Source organism: Mus musculus, chromosome 4 (genome assembly GCF_000001635.26).
Source record: "Mus musculus strain C57BL/6J chromosome 4, GRCm38.p6 C57BL/6J".
Classification (NCBI taxonomy): Eukaryota; Metazoa; Chordata; class Mammalia; order Rodentia; family Muridae; genus Mus; species Mus musculus.
In genome coordinates this window covers 81,311,930-81,329,034 of record NC_000070.6, presented here as the reverse complement: position 1 = coordinate 81,329,034, position 17,105 = coordinate 81,311,930, and the positions used below count along the sequence as shown (strand labels likewise).

Genomic DNA, 17,105 nt, shown 5'->3' with positions numbered 1-17,105 from the left:
CCTCTTTCGGTAGTGTATATTAAGAATGTTTAAATAATAGTTTTCTTTATTCTTACAAAAAGATAGAATTAGGGTTTGTTGGTGCTACTGATTGAGTTCCCAGCAGGAAAGAAATGTCAGATTGCTTTCTCTGGGTTGTTTCCCTGGTACTGTTTTCTGTGGGTTGCTGTTTGCACTTACACTGACAGTTGGATACCAGATCTCTCTTAAGCTTACTGTAGAGCATAGAGCCTCACAGACACTTGGCAGCTTTCTCAGAAGAGTCCTACCTTCACAGAGATTGTCAGAATACCCTGGTTCCCAGTGGCCCTGAAGGAATTAGGACAGAGTACCATTGCTTCCTCTGCAAATTATGCAAGGCCCACAGTTTGCAGAGAGCACTTGGGAATGTAAAGACGTAATCTGTGTTTAGAAAGAAAAAGAATATTCCAGTACTTTGTGACTCAGGACATTTATGGTAGGAGCATGTCACCCTGTGCAAAAGTTGGCCCAGGTGCACTCTAGAATTCCTATCTCGGGCTTCTTAGCGTGGGCTGACTGTAGTGTCCCAGTGTTTTTGTCAAAATGGGAAAAGCTCTCTTTCTTCTGTCTAAATGGAGGACCAGTTAACCTGTCAGTACGCGCATGGGCCTTAAAACATTGAAAAGTTTTAGGAAGAAGGAGCTACTTTTATTGCTGTTCTCTACTCTCAGCACAGAGAAGGAAATGCCATTAGTTTTTCAGCAAAGAAAGCATGTTTGTTTTTATCAGCAGGATGCTTGCAAAAAGCAGTCTACATCTTACAGAGGAGGAAGCTGCAGCAGCAAGAGCTTACCTTCCCACAGCCCCCACCCCCAGCTTGTTTCAAAGACATGCTTAGGATGTAGTCAGGCAGACTCTAAGACCTTGACCCTTGACTCCAAAGGAAGTCCCTAAACCAAAGAGGCAGTCTTTATAGCACAGAGAGTCTTAACATGTTAAGGTAGAGAGCAAGTACTGGCATATTTAGAAGAGCATCCGTGAGTTAGTGAAAAAGACTACTCAGTGTTGTAGAGTCATTTGAAGAAACTGGGGTCTGTGTATCAAAGGATTAAGACTGTCTTCTCAGCTCAGATGTCAGGTATGCAGTACAGTGTGGCCAAGACTACTTATGCATAATTTATGCATAGATCTCCCAGCCTAGGATTAGTGCAGAGAACCTACCCTCCCTAATGGCTGTCAGTAGATGTTACAGCAGCTGCTCACATTCGCACTCTGTCTCCTAAACCTACTATTTTTCTTCATCTCTTCTTGGCTTATATTCTGAGTAAGGGCTTCATTTGGACTGTTTCTCATTAAACTGTTTGACATCACTATTAGAATACACCGCTTGGAACTGCCCATAACTACTCTGGACCATTGTCAGGTTTAGACTCCAGAAAGCGCAGCTCTTCCCAGATCTGTCCTGTTTAGTTTATGTAAAAGGGGACATCAAGTATAGAACAGCTGGTAGGGCCTGTAGCAGGTAAATTTTATTTTAACAATGTTTAAGCAACATCTGACCATTCAGGTCAAGAAAAAGGATATTCATAGAGAGCCTGGACATTGGCTTCTTAGCACTGGCAACCATGCTGAAGTGCTGAAGCCACCTGACTTCTGCCCTTACATCTGACGATCACATAGTTTGAACCAGTTCAGAATTCCTATCAGTGAAGAGCTACAATTTAAATACGTGTTTTCTTTAGACTGTTCAGTTCTATAAAATCAACTGATGCTGAATTCATTTAAGGCAGAAACGATTTGCTGGAAAGTTCTTTAGAATCCCAGGGTCTGTTGCAATTCCCCATTTCTTTCCTTACTGTCCTTTATTCCACATCTCATCAGCAAATGTACGAGGCAAGACTTTGTGAGCAGCAGTTTCTCCAGACTTCTGGGTACAACTGGCTCTACAGTAAGGTTGTTTGGTTATCTTCTCCTTTTATTGTGCTGGGAAATGTTATAAACTTGTAGGTCAAGTACAATGGAAATCTAGACAGCTCTACTGTTTGAGCTTAACTAAGAGTTAAGTACATTCGAGGCAGTGTTGCTCCAAAATTTCACTGTGTGTTTCCTTAACCAGAGACATTCCAGAACTCCCAGAGCGAGAAGAAGGAGAAGGGGAAGAAAGTGAACTGCAGAATGCTGCCTACAGCAGCTGGAGCCAGCCACGGAGGTAAGGACTGCCTCTGTGTTTACCCATTCAGTGAGGGTATATGGAGAATGGAAGGAAGGGAGAGGGAGGGGTGAGGGAGATAAAGGGAGAATGAAAGAGAGGGAGAGATGGAGAAAGGGGGGAGAGACACAGAGATGGAGAGGGAGAGAGGGAGAGGTTGAGGGAAGGGGAGATGGAGAGAGAGGACGTTGTGGGAGAGAGAGATGGTCTAAAGGACTGGCCTATAACTTGCTTCTTACAGCATCACTTCTTTTTCATATGTACTATAGAAACTAATGTTTATCATACAGGGTTAAAACTAATATATACAAGGATCTATAGCAGACAATGAAGACAATTATCTAGAGAAAAGTGTGCAAAGGTAGTTGGAATAAATAAGTTCTGAAGAGTTTTAAGAATAGCACGTAATGTTTCTTTACATTTTAACGTTATATTTACATGTTTAACATGCTTACATTTAAAATTGTATGTATTTTACCCAACATGTGTGTGGGGGGGGAGAGAGGGAGAGAAAGAGAGAGAGAGACAGACAGACAGACAGACTTAAATGTGAGCAAGGAACTTTGCTGTCACAGGCTGAGCTTGTTCAAAGCCTTATTCTTGCTGGCACTGGTTCCTATGCAGCAAAACAGACTGACCTTGACTATGTTCAGTCAAACCACTGTAGCTTGTGGACAACTACCATGCTGCTGCTGAGTCAGGTCAGCTTCTGCTTAATGGAAATCACTAAGTCTTGGGTATGGACCCAGGAATAAAGCAGATAATTTCTTGAGTAACCAGGAAGTAACTCTAAGACATAAATTCTGTTTCCAAGGAAGACAGACTGTCCTTGGTCAGGCAAGACTTAGAGATACGAGAAGCAAGGAACAATGTGGGATATCAAGTATCAGAAATCATGGTCCAGCCTCTTCAAGCTGCTCTGAACGTAGCCATCTTGCATTGTGATGTTGCCTGTTCACAGAGAGCTTTAGCCTGCAGCAGTATTCTTTTAAATATAGATACTAAAATATAAATTTTAAAATATGTCATTTTTCAGAGTATGTAAGCATCTCAAGTTATCTAAAAGAAATTTTCAGTTTGGATTTCTTCTATAACCAGTCAGCTTGGTTTTTCTCTACAGCTTCATCCACACTGAGAATAGGCTATATATGAAAGATCTTTGACAGATAATTAGAAGGTGTTACATGTTTTATTTTTGTATTAATAGATTGAGAAAGAAGTTAGATAAAATTATTCTACAGCAGGTTGTTACAGATAAAGTTTGTTGGGAAATGGTAGTAACGATAGGAAAAATAAGTTTGCTTAATTTTAAACACACACTAACATGAAAAATAGTTTTGACATTTTGCACATGGTTGGAGGCAGTTTCTTGAGTCCCTTTTGCTATTTGTGTACAAGTTTCTTAATATCTATTGCTCTTCACTTGTATAACGGGGTAAGTCATGCAGTCTTGTGAATTTGGAGGAGGGATCGGTAAGTTCTGCCTTTAAGCAGCCCCAACATGGCAGTCCTCAGTAAGTACCTGAGCCAGTCTGTGTGTCAGACACAAGTAGCTAAACAAGGAAGGTGTGTGCGCAGGGGTTGTTACAGAAAGGGAAGCACATATCCTTGGGCCTGGAGAATTTCTATGCTTTGCCCCTAAGTTCTGTCTTCACATTAGCCTAAGACTCCCCTCTGTGGTGGGGATTTACACAGAAAGTGCATGACGGCACCCAGGCAGCGTCGCGTCTCGGCATCAGTGTGAAGGATTGCTAACCTATTCCAGGGAGTGTTTGTAGATGAGGCGGAAGAAGCAGCAGGGCACAGCCAGAACTTTCTGGAAACGAAGGCCCACTTTCCAGTACTAGAAACATAAATTCAATGAAGGCTTGTGCTGAAGTAGAGGCTACTGTTGGTTACGTGTTACGGACTGTAAGATGGAGCTCATGAAAGGGTTCAATGGTTAAGGTGTTTGCCTCTCAAGCCAAGTTGACCTGATTGATCTGAGTTCAATCCTCAGAACCTCCAGCAGGGGAAGGTACACCTCCACAAAGTTGTCCTGTAACTTCCACATGCACCTCGTGGCACATGTGCCTCTGGATGTACATCATATACACACATCATAATTTTACTCAGATTATAAAATAAGCATACATAGATTAGATTTTTGCTAATGATATCTACATGTATTATTTTTCCAGCTTGCTTACACTTTCATCTTGTGTTTTGGAGACATATGTCATCCGATTCAGGCCATAGCTGATACTTGAGTGACTAACAGCACTGTTACACTAACTCTGTACAGAAAATGTGTATTTTCTTTGTATGTGCATGACATCTTATCTAGGGTACTTATGAATGTATCCAGAAGTAGAATCACTAGCTTATAGACTTAGAATTTATTTGAATTATCTTGTTTCTTTTTATGGTGATCATTGTAGCTTGCACTTCGATTTCAATACATGATGTTGTTTCCATCAAATGACATGTGTCACCTTTTTAAAAGTGTTCTGTTAATAGTTGGAAAATGGCATCTTGTCTTTACAAATTATGAAGGCATGATGGGGTGGGTATACAATTGCTTAGTTGTCATGTGCGTGGAATAGCACACTTCTCATTCCTATGGAAATCACCACCATCACCACCATCATCATAGAATTGTTTGTTGCTTTTCCTGTGCCAAAGCTTTCATTTTGCAATTATATGTATTAAGTAGTTAAGACTATCTTATTAGAGATTCTTACTGGCTCCACTTCACAGCTGGGATAAGTAAGACAAAGAGACTAAGTAGGTTGCCTGGTGTCATGTGATTAAGTAGCAGAAGAACAGGGCTGGCATCCATAGACTCTGATCACACAGCCCAGCTGTCTGCTCCCAGAGCCAGCCCATGCTCTGCAGAGTATTTCTTGAGAGGTGTTCTTCGGTCCCAGACACCGTGTTGTTTCTGATGACTGATCATCCTAACCCTTTGCCTCTGGGATCATTTGGCTTCCCTCCGCATTGTGTAAGGATTCACAGACCGAGCATCATGGTAGTATGATTAAACTTTGCAGTCCATTAGGGTCGGGAGTGCTGTTTGCTGAAGTTCCGGATCTGTGATTCTTTGCTGGTGAATATAGGCCTAAATCGTAAGGACTGAGTAAATAATAATAATAATAACTATTATTATTATTATTATTATTCAGCTCCCTCGAAGAGGGGTTAGGTCACCCAAACCTAACTATAATTTGCTACTTGTATCACTCCAGAAATCATTTCTAACTCACAGTTAGCAATAAACAGTCTTAGGAGACATTTCCCATCATTCCTTTTTAAATATTTTCTTAAGAACTAAAGGGTCAAGGGGGAAAAAAAAAGAACTGAAAAATCCTACCGACCTTCTAAAACATGTATGTACATTAGCTAAACTTCTTTCTTTTACCAATTTACTACAAAAACTACTTCAAGAAATGGCAAAGAGGAGCTGAGTACCCCCTCTTGCCCTCTGCATGGGCACAGGCATGCACAGCTGCACATACATACGTGTTCATTCCCACTGACACATACACACGAGCACACACACAAATACAATAAATATTTTTAAACATAGAAAAGGATGTTGGTTTCTTTGCTTTTATAGACTTCCTAGAGAGAAAATGTTGAATAATATTTTAGCTTTTTTATCTACCAGGATTATTGTCCAATTCCCTCCAACTAAACAGATCATCTTCCTAGGATTATATATTTTCAGTTAAGAGAAAAAAAAATGTCATGACTAAAGGGGAGCTGTTCATGGTGTGCATCTCGTCTGTCCCAGCCCCGTCCCCACAGTAGCCTTCTCTGCCACTCGTTCAACGTGACAACAGTCCAACGTTCCCAAGTGTCCGTGTTGCAGACACACTAGATAGACCATGCTGTCTTCTTGTCATCAATGTCCACATCATTGTCTTCCAGGAGGCCTGAGATAGATGCAGGGCCTTCTCAGCACTCTGAGGCTCTTCCTCACTGGAAGCCCTCACGCTTGCATGCTCCCCTTTCCCACAGTGGTCCTGTAAATTCACATGTACTTCCTTTTGTAACTTTTGCTGCCCTGGAGATCAAACCCAGGTCTGTGCACACACTGAGCAGTCGTCACCATACTGGTTAGATCCTGAGACTCCATCCTTCAACCTTAGCTATAGCAGTTATCCCCTGAGTTCTGTATTTTTGGTGTGGGAAAAGAGAGACTAGAGATAAATTGATAAGGCCCCAAGGTTGGAGCATATGAAGTCAACTTAGAGAGCAGTGAGGAGGTGCTATGCTTGCTGGAGTGGGGGGTACAAAGCAGCTCAGGGTGTCTCGGGAGTGATAGAAGGATCATTTCATGTAGAATATTTTCACCAACTGTCCTTCATGCCCTGACTGTTAATGATCAGGTCTGCTCTGGCAAGATAGATTCCTACAGAGGCAAGCTTCTGATTAACGTGTGCAAAAATGTTCTTTCCCTGGATTTGGCTGCTAAACCTAGGAGCTGCCATCTGTTCAGTGGTAGCTGAATCTCCCGATCATTTAATGACTGTATTAACAATCCTGAAAAATGGCACTTCTTCACTGGCTTGCACTTTAACCTAGAATGTGAGTCCTATATTAATACCAACAAAACACATAATTTGGAGACTATTTAAATTAATCATTTATGACTAGAATTCCATTATGATTAGACATGTGTTTGTTAGTGTGCAATTTGGAGCCTTTAAGAACCTTCATTATAACTATAGTGCCATCATCTACAGAAGACTTTCATCTTGTGAAGCTAAGACTGTGTCCACTGAACAGCAGCGCCTCATCCACTTCCCAGGAGGGCAAGCTTTGTTCTATGCCTGTCTCTGAGTATGTTTCCTCTGGACCTCTTGTGAGTGCAACCGTAGGCATTTGGCCTTGTTTATCCTGGCCAACTTCACATTACATAGTATACTCAGACTTTGTGTGCATTGAAACTTATTTTCAGCAGTTTTTTTTTTTTAAGGTAGAATAAAGATCCAACTAAGCTATGTATCATTTGGCTGTTTCGTTTTTAAATGTAAAATGTTTTTATCATTGTACATGTGTATGAGTGTAGGCACATGTGGAGGGTGGAGAATAGCATCTGGAAGTTGGTCTTTGAGGCAAGGTCACTCCAGTCTCTACTGCTCAGTATACACTAGGCCAGCTGCCTCTGAGCTTCTGGGCAGTTCTCCTGTCTCTGCCTGTGTTTAAGGGAGTGCTGGGATTACAGATGGGAGCCAACACATTGGGCTTTTGTGGGCTCTGGGAATCAAACTTAGGGATCTGGAATGTACAGATAGCACTTTGATGTACCAAGCCACCACGACTGCCCATGTCCATTGATTTCTAATAGACATAAGGGTCCCAGATACTTCTTAGCTGCTGTGGATAAGGCTTTTCTGATGTAGATGTTCAAAATATCTCTTTACTTTCCTAACTCTTTTGTTTATGTTCTCATATGGTAGTTGTATTTTTAATTTTCATTGTGCCTGTAATCTGTCAACATTCCCACCAGCAATACACAGAACTCCAGCTTCTCTCTGTTCTCATAGACACTAGTCATTTTCTGTTTTCATTAATAATTTCAGTCCTAATGGGTGTAAGGTAAAAGTATCATTAGGTACTGATTGTGTCTCTGGAGATGTTAATCATTGTTTATAAGACATGTATAAACCTGTAGCTCAAGCCCTTGCTTAATTTTTAATCCATTTAGTTGGAGGTTTTTTAAATGGATTATAGAAAGTTCATTCTTACATTCTGGATGTTAATTCCTTATTGGATGTGTGATTCACAAATGCCATTTTCCTTCTGCGAGTTGTCTTTTTCCCCCTCTCATTTTAATGAAGTCCAGTTTGCACGTGCATGCTCACACACACACACACACAATTTATTTTCTATATCCTTGGTGTCTCTACTAGCTAGTTTTAGGTCACCTTGACACAATCTAGAGTCATTAGAGAGACAGGAGCATCAATTGTGAAAATGTCTCTATAAGATCCAGCTATAAAATTTATTTAGTGATCAATGGGAGTGGGCCCAGTGCATTGTGGGTGGTGATATCCCTAGGTTGGTTGTACTCAGCCTGAATAATCAGGGAGGAGCAAGCCAGTAAGCAGCACCCCTCCATGGCCTCTGCCTTGGCTCCTGCCCCTATGTTCCCGATCTGTGTGAGTTCCTGCCCTGATTTCCTTCAATTGTGAATATTGATGTGGAAGAGTAAGCTTCACCAAGTTGCTTTTGGTCATGGTGTTTTAGCACAGCAACCCTGTGTAAGAACAGCACCATCTAAAGGGGATTCTAAAATCCAGGGAGCTTGCCTTTATGTTTTTCTCAGGGAGTTTACAATTTTATTTTTTTAGGGTGGAACTTTGGAGAGAACCAAGCAAGTCCTTGGGCATCAGCATTGTTGGTGGTCGAGGAATGGGGAGCCGGCTGAGCAATGGTGAGGTGATGAGGGGCATTTTCATCAAACATGTTCTTGAAGACAGTCCAGCTGGCAAAAATGGAACTCTGAAGCCAGGAGACAGAATAATTGAGGTAAGCTCCAGTGAGCTTTCTGTTCAAACTTGTGCCATTGCCCATTTTCCCAAGGGAGGTGCAGTCCTTAGTTTCACTCTTTACCGCAGTGATAGGGTCAAGTGTCTGCCATTCGAGTATTTCCTCATTCTCATCGGGGGTTTGTATGCATGTGGGGGCAAGATTACGTGTTTGAGGTTCAAACTTGTATTTGGAGATACAGACAACCAATTTTAAAAGTACTGGTCCTAAAAAAAAAATCAACTTTAAAAAAGGAAATTTTCTTAGGGGAAAATTAAAATACTTAATATCATATGAACACAGGGAAAAACCATACAAATCATAGTTAGGTTTTCCAGTAAAATATTATTTCAAAAAATACTTTATTATAGTCCTTGCAATATTAATAAACGTTTTGAGTGAGGATTTTTGTAAATGAGTCTTTTCTCCAAAGATTTTTAATTTTGAGAATTTAATTATTCTTTTAAAATGAATGTTTCACAAAAGCTAGGAGCCTTCTCCTCAGTTCTATTCCCTCACCACACAATGCTCTGTCTATGTACATGCAATGCATATACTTTACAACATGTAAGAGAGAAACATACTGTGAAATCAGATATCATCCCTAATTAAAATTTAATACCTTATGCAGAGTCCTCAGGTGCAGTAGAGCCACACATGCCTTTACTGACATGTGTCACAAGAGCAGCTGGAAAGTTTCTGGTGCTGGGCCAGGAGCTAGTGTCTACAGTAGACAAGACACTGTACCTGGCCACAAGGAAGCAGATCAGAGAGGTAACCAAAACACCACTGAACAATACAATAAGTCATCTAATCAGATTAGGCACAGTTAGACTTAAAATGTTGAGAAGAGGGAGTCTGACCTCATGTTCCTAACTTAGAATAAAAGGAAAAGAGAGACTGTTAAGACATTTGTGAATGTAATGGACATTTTGTTTACCTTAAACGAGTGCTTGTCTCATTTTCTCAGTCCATAGACTTGACATTAAATTGCTTTCCTGGTTAACAAGGTTGTCTAGGGCATGGCAGCCACTCTAGAATAAGTCTGTTGGCTCGCTAGTTACCTCAGTGCCTGAGTACTCACCACACGTGCATGCAAGGCCCTGGGTTTAACTCCATAGACATGTAAAGTGAAAAGAAAATGTTTTATGATGGATTGCTCATTCATTCATTTATCCACTCATTCTCTGGGCCTGAGAAATGAGAGACTGACATTTGAGAGGAAACAGGAACCTGTGCCTTCCTTCTTTCTCCTGTGACCATCTATGAGAACAAATGACAGGACCCCTGGCCTATTCTCATTAAATGAAATATTAGTCCCCTGAATGGAATCTTTCTCGTAAGTAGAGCCCCATCTAAAGGCTTCAATTTAAGTTGTGACTAGTGTGTTTCTATTTTATAGTTTTAACTATGAAATATTTTTTTGCCTAAAGAGGAAAATATGAATTATTTGCAGTTATCTTTAAACATGATTGGCCATTGTTTGTTCCCAAATGGCTTTTAAAACAAAATATTATTTAAATTTAGTAGATAATAAGCTATATTAATTAAAATTTCCCTTTCAAATTGAAAAGAAAGGCTGTTTTGGTATATGTTCTAAAATACCTGCATGTGGGTTCTTCAGTACATTACATGCAGGATTTCTCCAAGTAATAGGAAGCCTGGCCCTTGTAGTACTGGGTATGCTATCACAGGCCTGGGCTACTGTGCTTGATTTAGCCTTGAATAGCAATGTTTAGTTGACATATAGTAGGCATGACTATTGACTTGTTAGAAACATTGAAGATGATTTTAGTATGAATTGAAAAATATTGTTATATCAGCAAAGTATCAGTCTAAGAGAGGCTACTAACTAAATGTATAGAATTCTGTGCCAGGACTTAATGATTGCTTTTTTTCCACAGAACTGTGTGCACTCTGAGCTGTACTTAGTAATTGCGATTGGAAACATCTGCAATTATCTGGCAGCAGTATCACTGACCCTTTCTCTAAGTTTTCTCCTGGACATCTAGTGCATAAGCTTAGCTGATCATCACCCACAAAACATTATAAAATGACTTTCATTTTTCAAGCTATTTATATAAGAAACTAACAAACAAGCACAATTTCTCGGCTTCCAACTTCTGCCATATTTACTGCAGACTCTTGTGCAAAACTAACCTTACAGTCTTCTTGACTTTTCTGAATTTCTATATTTTGTTTATTCTTTAAATTTCTCTAAGAGAAACCCATGAAGACTCACCGCACCCCACCGCGCACACACACAAGTAACCACTTGATGAAAATTAGCAGTACAGCACTGGCTTTGATAAAGGGGTCCCTAAATGCATCTCCCTAAATTGTTTCCTTAATGATGACGATCCGAAACTGATTCATACCCATCACAGAGCTAGTGCAGCTAGTGCAGTGCTGGAAGGAATGCAGAAGCAGAGCCTCATCCGAACTGGTTAGACTCCAGCTGAGTCCTTATCCAAACAGGGTACCCCAAGTCCACTGGAGGGACGAGCCTGTGCAGCTTAGCTCCTTGTGCTTTTGACACTGAAACAAATCTCCCAGGATCTAAAGGAGCCTCAGAACTGATCCAAATTGCTCTTTTGTTCTCTAGCTTCTTGAAATGTTAAGCTGAGGCCTTCCATTGCAGGTGGATGGGATGGACCTCAGAGATGCAAGCCATGAACAAGCTGTGGAAGCCATTCGGAAAGCAGGCAACCCTGTAGTGTTTATGGTACAGAGCATTATAAACAGACCAAGGGTAAGCAAACACAGGGCAAGGTAGGCATACTGACAACAGCTGCAACTTGGAGTCTAATGTAGCAAGGACCAAGTTGTCCGCATGTGCACCTATCAATTTCCAGAGTCTCAGAAGGTCTTTATAAAAAGTTTCCTTTGCTGTATTGAAACATTGAGCTGCCCTGCAAGTCTATTCTATGGTACATATGAAGACTTTAAAATACATGGAAATATAACTAATTTGTCACCATATCAATTTGATACTTTGCTAGTATTCATTCTGGTTTAAAAAATATACAAATTCCTGAAAAGAATATAATGCGATGTATAGATTAAACATCTTTAGTTGAGTCTCTTGGAATCCATAAAGACTTCATTTTTTTTTCTAAATCTAGTCTTTATATAGAATCTCTTACCTATACTCTCACATGGTCAGATCTCAACATATTTGTATATTCCACTGGATACAAAATCCTAATGGAGTACATTCTGCTTATATGCAAATGATTGTATAGTTATTTCTCAGCTACAGTCACGATGAAGGTCACCACAGACCCTTGGGTACAGAAACCTACTCTCTCATTCAGCCCTCAGCCATCATTGTTAAAGGACTTTACAAATATTTTAGGGGCCATCTGTGATGGTGTATTCCTGCAATCACAGATGTCCAGAGGCAAGGCAAGAGGATTACAAATGTGATGCTATGGATAGCACAAGACCCTAATGAAAATAAATTCTAGGGACATATAAGCACATCAGGGGTTATTATCTAGAGAGGATAAAACTGCAGCTTAGTATATTTGACATGACCTAGTGATGCTGAGAGTGAACATTGTGCTGCTACTTTGTGTTGGCTTTCATACCTTCTTTATGCCTCACTGGAGCATATCTTCATATGGAGTAGTTATTAAAAATTTGTTCCATATACTAAGAAAGTTATTCAGAGAAATCCACAAGCCCTCAGAGTTGGGTTTTCTTAATACTAACTCCCTGAGATGCTCCAACTCCTGACGCTCTGGGAGAAGCCGCTTCTGAGTAGAAAATCTTGTGCACACATTCCCTGGACCTCTGCATGCTGGCAGGTCTAAGGTTGGTTGGCTTTGAAAGAAAAGTGTTCTATGTATTTAGGATGTTAGTGTTGCAGCGGTGGATGGAAGGAGGCAGCACCCTGGCCAAGATGAGCCTTCTGGGCTCCAGAATAGAGCACCCAGGTTGATATTACTATCTGTCTGTCTCGTTGTTGTTAAGACAGGTGTGGCTCTGGTTTAGGGTTCACAGTGTGGAACAAATGTACTGGTTCTTAATATACGCAGTTCTCCTCACATCTGCAGTTTTTAACCATTCAGTTGTTTATTGTTAGGTAATAATTATCCATTCAGATAGAAAATCTGCCAAATGATAGGGCTGCCTCATGCTGCATTCTTTGCAAATGCTATTCAGTTTGTTTAAATAACTACAAATCTTCTTACATTTGTTAACATTTGTTGTGTTAAACATAGACACAGCATGGTAATATTGTAAATGGCTGTTTAAGTTGAGATACAGCTATTTTTTATGTGGGAGGGTTTATTCCTTTTTTTTGTTTTATTTTAATTTCTAACTCATATCATTTAGGATAATATTATAAACTGCTGAATAGGGATTCTTAATATTACTTTGAACACTTAAACTACAAACTTTTCTTTCCATGCCAATCACATTTTCTAATGAGTTAGAAAGATATTGTCTCATACACCTGGAAAATATTCCTATTTTTTTTTATTTGAGGCATAATGACACCTAATTGTATAGCAATTATTCCAGGATAAATCTTGCTTAGAAATGACATGTTTAGTCAAGTTAGACACATTTTGCTTTGGAAAACTAGAATTAATTTTGCATTTTAAATGAGATATTCTTTGTTAGTGGTGGTTTTCTTCCAAATGGAAGTAATCAGCCCTCTGGTTATCTAAAGAAAGAGCGCCACACATTTACTTACCATAGCGTCCCTGTGTGACTCTTTGTGGTCAGAGGATGAGGCTTCTGGGAAGTCCTGCACAGTTGAGAAACTGCTCTGTCCTTCTGCGAGTTGACTATTACGGGATTACAACTCTATAGCATGTCCCTGATAGTCCCTTCAGTGTAACAAAGTGAATTAAGGCTGTGCACATTCGGACTGCTGGGTAGCCCCCTTCCTAGGGCCAGAAGATAGCTTGGTGTCCTCTCTGTGTTACCCTAAGGAAAATTCATCGATGATTTTTTTTTTTTTAAACACACTCTCAGGTCTGTAACTATTTCCCCATTGGTAGAAGTGCCCTACCATTCCATATGCATTGCTCCTCTGACTGACAGTACCACATTGAAATATTCCATATGCATTGCTCCTCTGACTGACAGTACCACATTGAAATCTTGCAAGGTCTGAAGAAAAATAAAAACTAGAAGTTTCTGGGAATTCCATGCCTTGATCAGAGTTCTGATTTTGTTGTTCTGCATAGTTACAAAGGACAGGCCCTGGATCTCCCATGCATGATGACCAGAAATAGTCTGCCCACCACCAGGCCCCCCATGTCGTCCACTGCCCAGTCATTTCTCCCATCTTACTCTGTGGTCCTGTTTCTTGGCACTTGTAAGGCCCTCTTGAGTGAAGCAGGAGTTGACATTTTAAACTGTAAAGCAGAGAGGAAGTTGAGAGGAACAGAAATGTCACTTTACCCATCCCTTTTCCTGCCTTGCCTCTCAGGGAAAACATTGCAGGAAGCACGGATTGAAAGGGTAACGTGGCATAGGCAGCAGTGCGGGAGCCAGTGGACAGAGTCTCCAACATGCTCCATGCAGGGTGGCGTCATGTGACCACTCCTCCCACTCCATGCCTGGCAAGGGGGCTTTGTCAGGGAGAAGTAACACAAACATTTAATTGGAGCCAATATGAATTTTAAATGTCTGCAATTTTCTTTAAAAGATCCAGTCAATAGCAGGAAAGGATAGAGATAGCGGGGTGTGAAAGGAAGACTTTATTGTGCTAAGGAAATTACTTTTTTTCTTTTTTAAATATGAACGTGCTAAATTCTATTTGGCTGACTTCCTGCCTTTAATATGTATATTCAGCTTTAACAGCCCTGGCTAAGGGCTTACTACACTCAAGTCACAAAATCTAGGCGCAACACTAAACACAGACTTCAAATATTATCCAAAGCTGTAAATCCTTCAGTAGTGTAGTAGATGTCAGATTTTCTTTTCTTTTATTAAGATATAAATCTCTGTCACATCTTCACAAGAAATGGTGAAGAGAAGAGCACACCATATCATGATTCTTTTTCCCCCAACTGTTAAAGTTTAAAACTGTGGTTTAGAACTAAATCAGTGTCTACTGGCTGGTCAGAGCGCAATGTCCTTAATGGCGGACAATGTAAAGAAACGAAGGTTACAGTGAGCTGGCAGGTAAGTGCTTACTGTGCATTCTAAACAACTACCGAAAAGTAATGCCCTTCATTTCTAAAAGTAAATGGAAAAAGACCTGTTTCCATCTGAAATAGGTCCACTGGGACTCAGGAATCGGAAGCCAGTTTGTAAGCAGAGCAGAGTACATGCCTTTCACTGCATGATAGTAAAACCTTCCGGGGCAAATGGAAGAAATTCCAGTCAGGTTGACAGTCTGTTTTCCTTCCAGGAGTGATTAGACTCAGATGTAGGCTTGGGTCATTAGAAACAAACCATTACTCTCTGTTTAAGAGGAGCACACTGAGGGCGGTGGTGGCGCACACCTTTAAACCCAGCACTTGGGAGGCAGATGTAGACAGATTTCTGAGTTTGAGGCCAGCCTGGTGTATAAAATTGAGTTCCAGGACAGCCAGGACTACACAAGAGAAACCCTGTCTCTAAAAACAAAAACAAAACAAACAAACAAACAAAAAAAGAGGTGCACACCGAGCTAGCTTCATTGTCTCATAGGCAGCTCTGACCGTTAAGTACTTGGTTCTTGTGGTTGGGTTGGTTTACGTTTCTTGTGCCTTCAGCGCATCTTCTGTTTCCTTTTAGAAATCCCCTTTGCCTTCCTTGCCGCACAGCCTTTACCCTAAGTACAGCTTCAGCAGCACTAACCCATTTGCAGACTCTCTCCAGCTCACCACTGACCAGGTTGGATCATGTCTGTTGTCTTGTAGTTGCCTTTGCACAATGTCTTGTTTTAACTGTGCCTTTGTCCCAGTTCACTTTTTACCACACTTAGTCAGAAAAACAAAGAAAACAACCCATTGTTTATTCAGAGAGGACATGAACTTTGTCCTGCCAGCGAATATTTATATTTTTACTTGTAGTTAAAAGATTCCAGTGTTTCTCCTGCATTTTTGTTTGATTTTTTTTTCATGTTTAAATTTTAGTTGCTATTTGTATAAACTACTTTTCAATACAATTTCCTTAAACCTTGTATGGTCTAAAGCATCTTCAGATTTGTGTACTCTACAAATCACTCTAAAAATAATTGTGGTTGTGTGTGTGTGTGTGTGTATGTGTGTGTGTGTGTGTACATGACAAAACCTTCTGAATATTCATAGAATAAGTCTATATAAATGCCAGATCATGAAGTGTAACTGTTTCTGTGCTTGTCATTTTTCCTAGTATGTTCTCATATTTGAATGAAATTATAAAACCAAATTTGAAACAAAAATTTATAAAAAAATCTTTTATATCAAAATTCGGTAGTAGAAATGGAAAAAGCTGTCAGAATTTTATTTTGGAGACCACTTTATGAATATTCGTTGGATTTTTATGTTACTATGTCATGGATAAGAGCAGAAGCCATACCTGGAGGGATGTTTTCTGTGACCAAGAGAGTTACACAACATTCAAATAGTCATCTATTATTCCCCAACTGACCCTTTTACTCCCGCACCATTTAAGGTTGTCTCCGTGCACGGTTTTTAAAGTGGGTGTGGTTTTTTTTTTTGTGTGACGTGCATGTTCATTTATTTGCTGTGAGCCCATGGGCTTGGGTGACTTCATTTGACCTTTGTAAAATACATATTTTATTAACAGATTTCAAGAAGTGTCAATAACAAGCTGGTTACATGGTCTTGATACAGGCAGTTAGCAGACTTAACTGCCCCTCCAGGAGGAAGACAAACGCTGCGTCTCTGATTAGTCAGTTGGCTTGGGGTACAGTTTTGCTGTATAATGTTGTGCCTTCAGTCCTGACAAGACTTTAAGATGGTCAGATTTTTTTTTTCATCATTAAGTGAAAGAATAACAACAACAGAAAGGAAATGGTTGAATGAGCTACAAAATGCACATCCATAGATTTGAATAAAATTATGTTAGACAAATAATACCTTTTGATCATACAGAGAAATAAATTTTCTTTTTAACCAAAGCTTCTTAAGTACATGTCTTGTCTTTTTTAGAGTGATGTCTGAATTTTGGTTGGATCAAGTGAAGTTTCTGGTGTTCTTGCACATTTTTATCTGTACATTATTTGAGAGACTTTTATAGCATGCTATTCTGGAAGACAGCAGGGATTTCCTTGGCACTTGTAACTTGTATTTGTTTGGCCAGTGATGTGTAAACTGAACATTGTTAGTACAGCAAATTCTATGCCTCAGATCAATTGCCCCGGATTTGTCAGCCAGCCCCGTGCCTTGCTCCATGTGCATTTTGATTTAGCAAAAAAGATTGTATCTAGTGCATGAAGCTCTAGTGTTGATATGTTTCA

The 17,105-nt window shown here is 40.1% G+C and overlaps 1 protein-coding gene across 11 annotated transcripts in view; it reads left to right on the top strand.

Annotated features, from left to right (window-relative positions):
* Nucleotides 1–17,105, top strand: part of Mpdz (multiple PDZ domain crumbs cell polarity complex component) — a 164,399-nt gene that overhangs the window by 113,863 nt on the left and 33,431 nt on the right. For 8 of the 11 annotated variants that reach the window (NM_010820.3, NM_001305284.1, XM_006537644.4 and 5 more), the window contains 4 exons: nucleotides 2,078–2,170; nucleotides 8,512–8,689; nucleotides 11,331–11,441; nucleotides 15,437–15,535. In NM_010820.3, coding sequence (NP_034950.2) covers nucleotides 2,078–2,170; nucleotides 8,512–8,689; nucleotides 11,331–11,441; nucleotides 15,437–15,535 — 481 coding nt within the window. The remainder of the gene's footprint in view (nucleotides 1–2,077; nucleotides 2,171–8,511; nucleotides 8,690–11,330; nucleotides 11,442–15,436; nucleotides 15,536–17,105) is intronic. The other 3 variants (NM_001305286.1, XM_006537646.4, XM_006537650.4) reach the window with 2 other exon arrangements.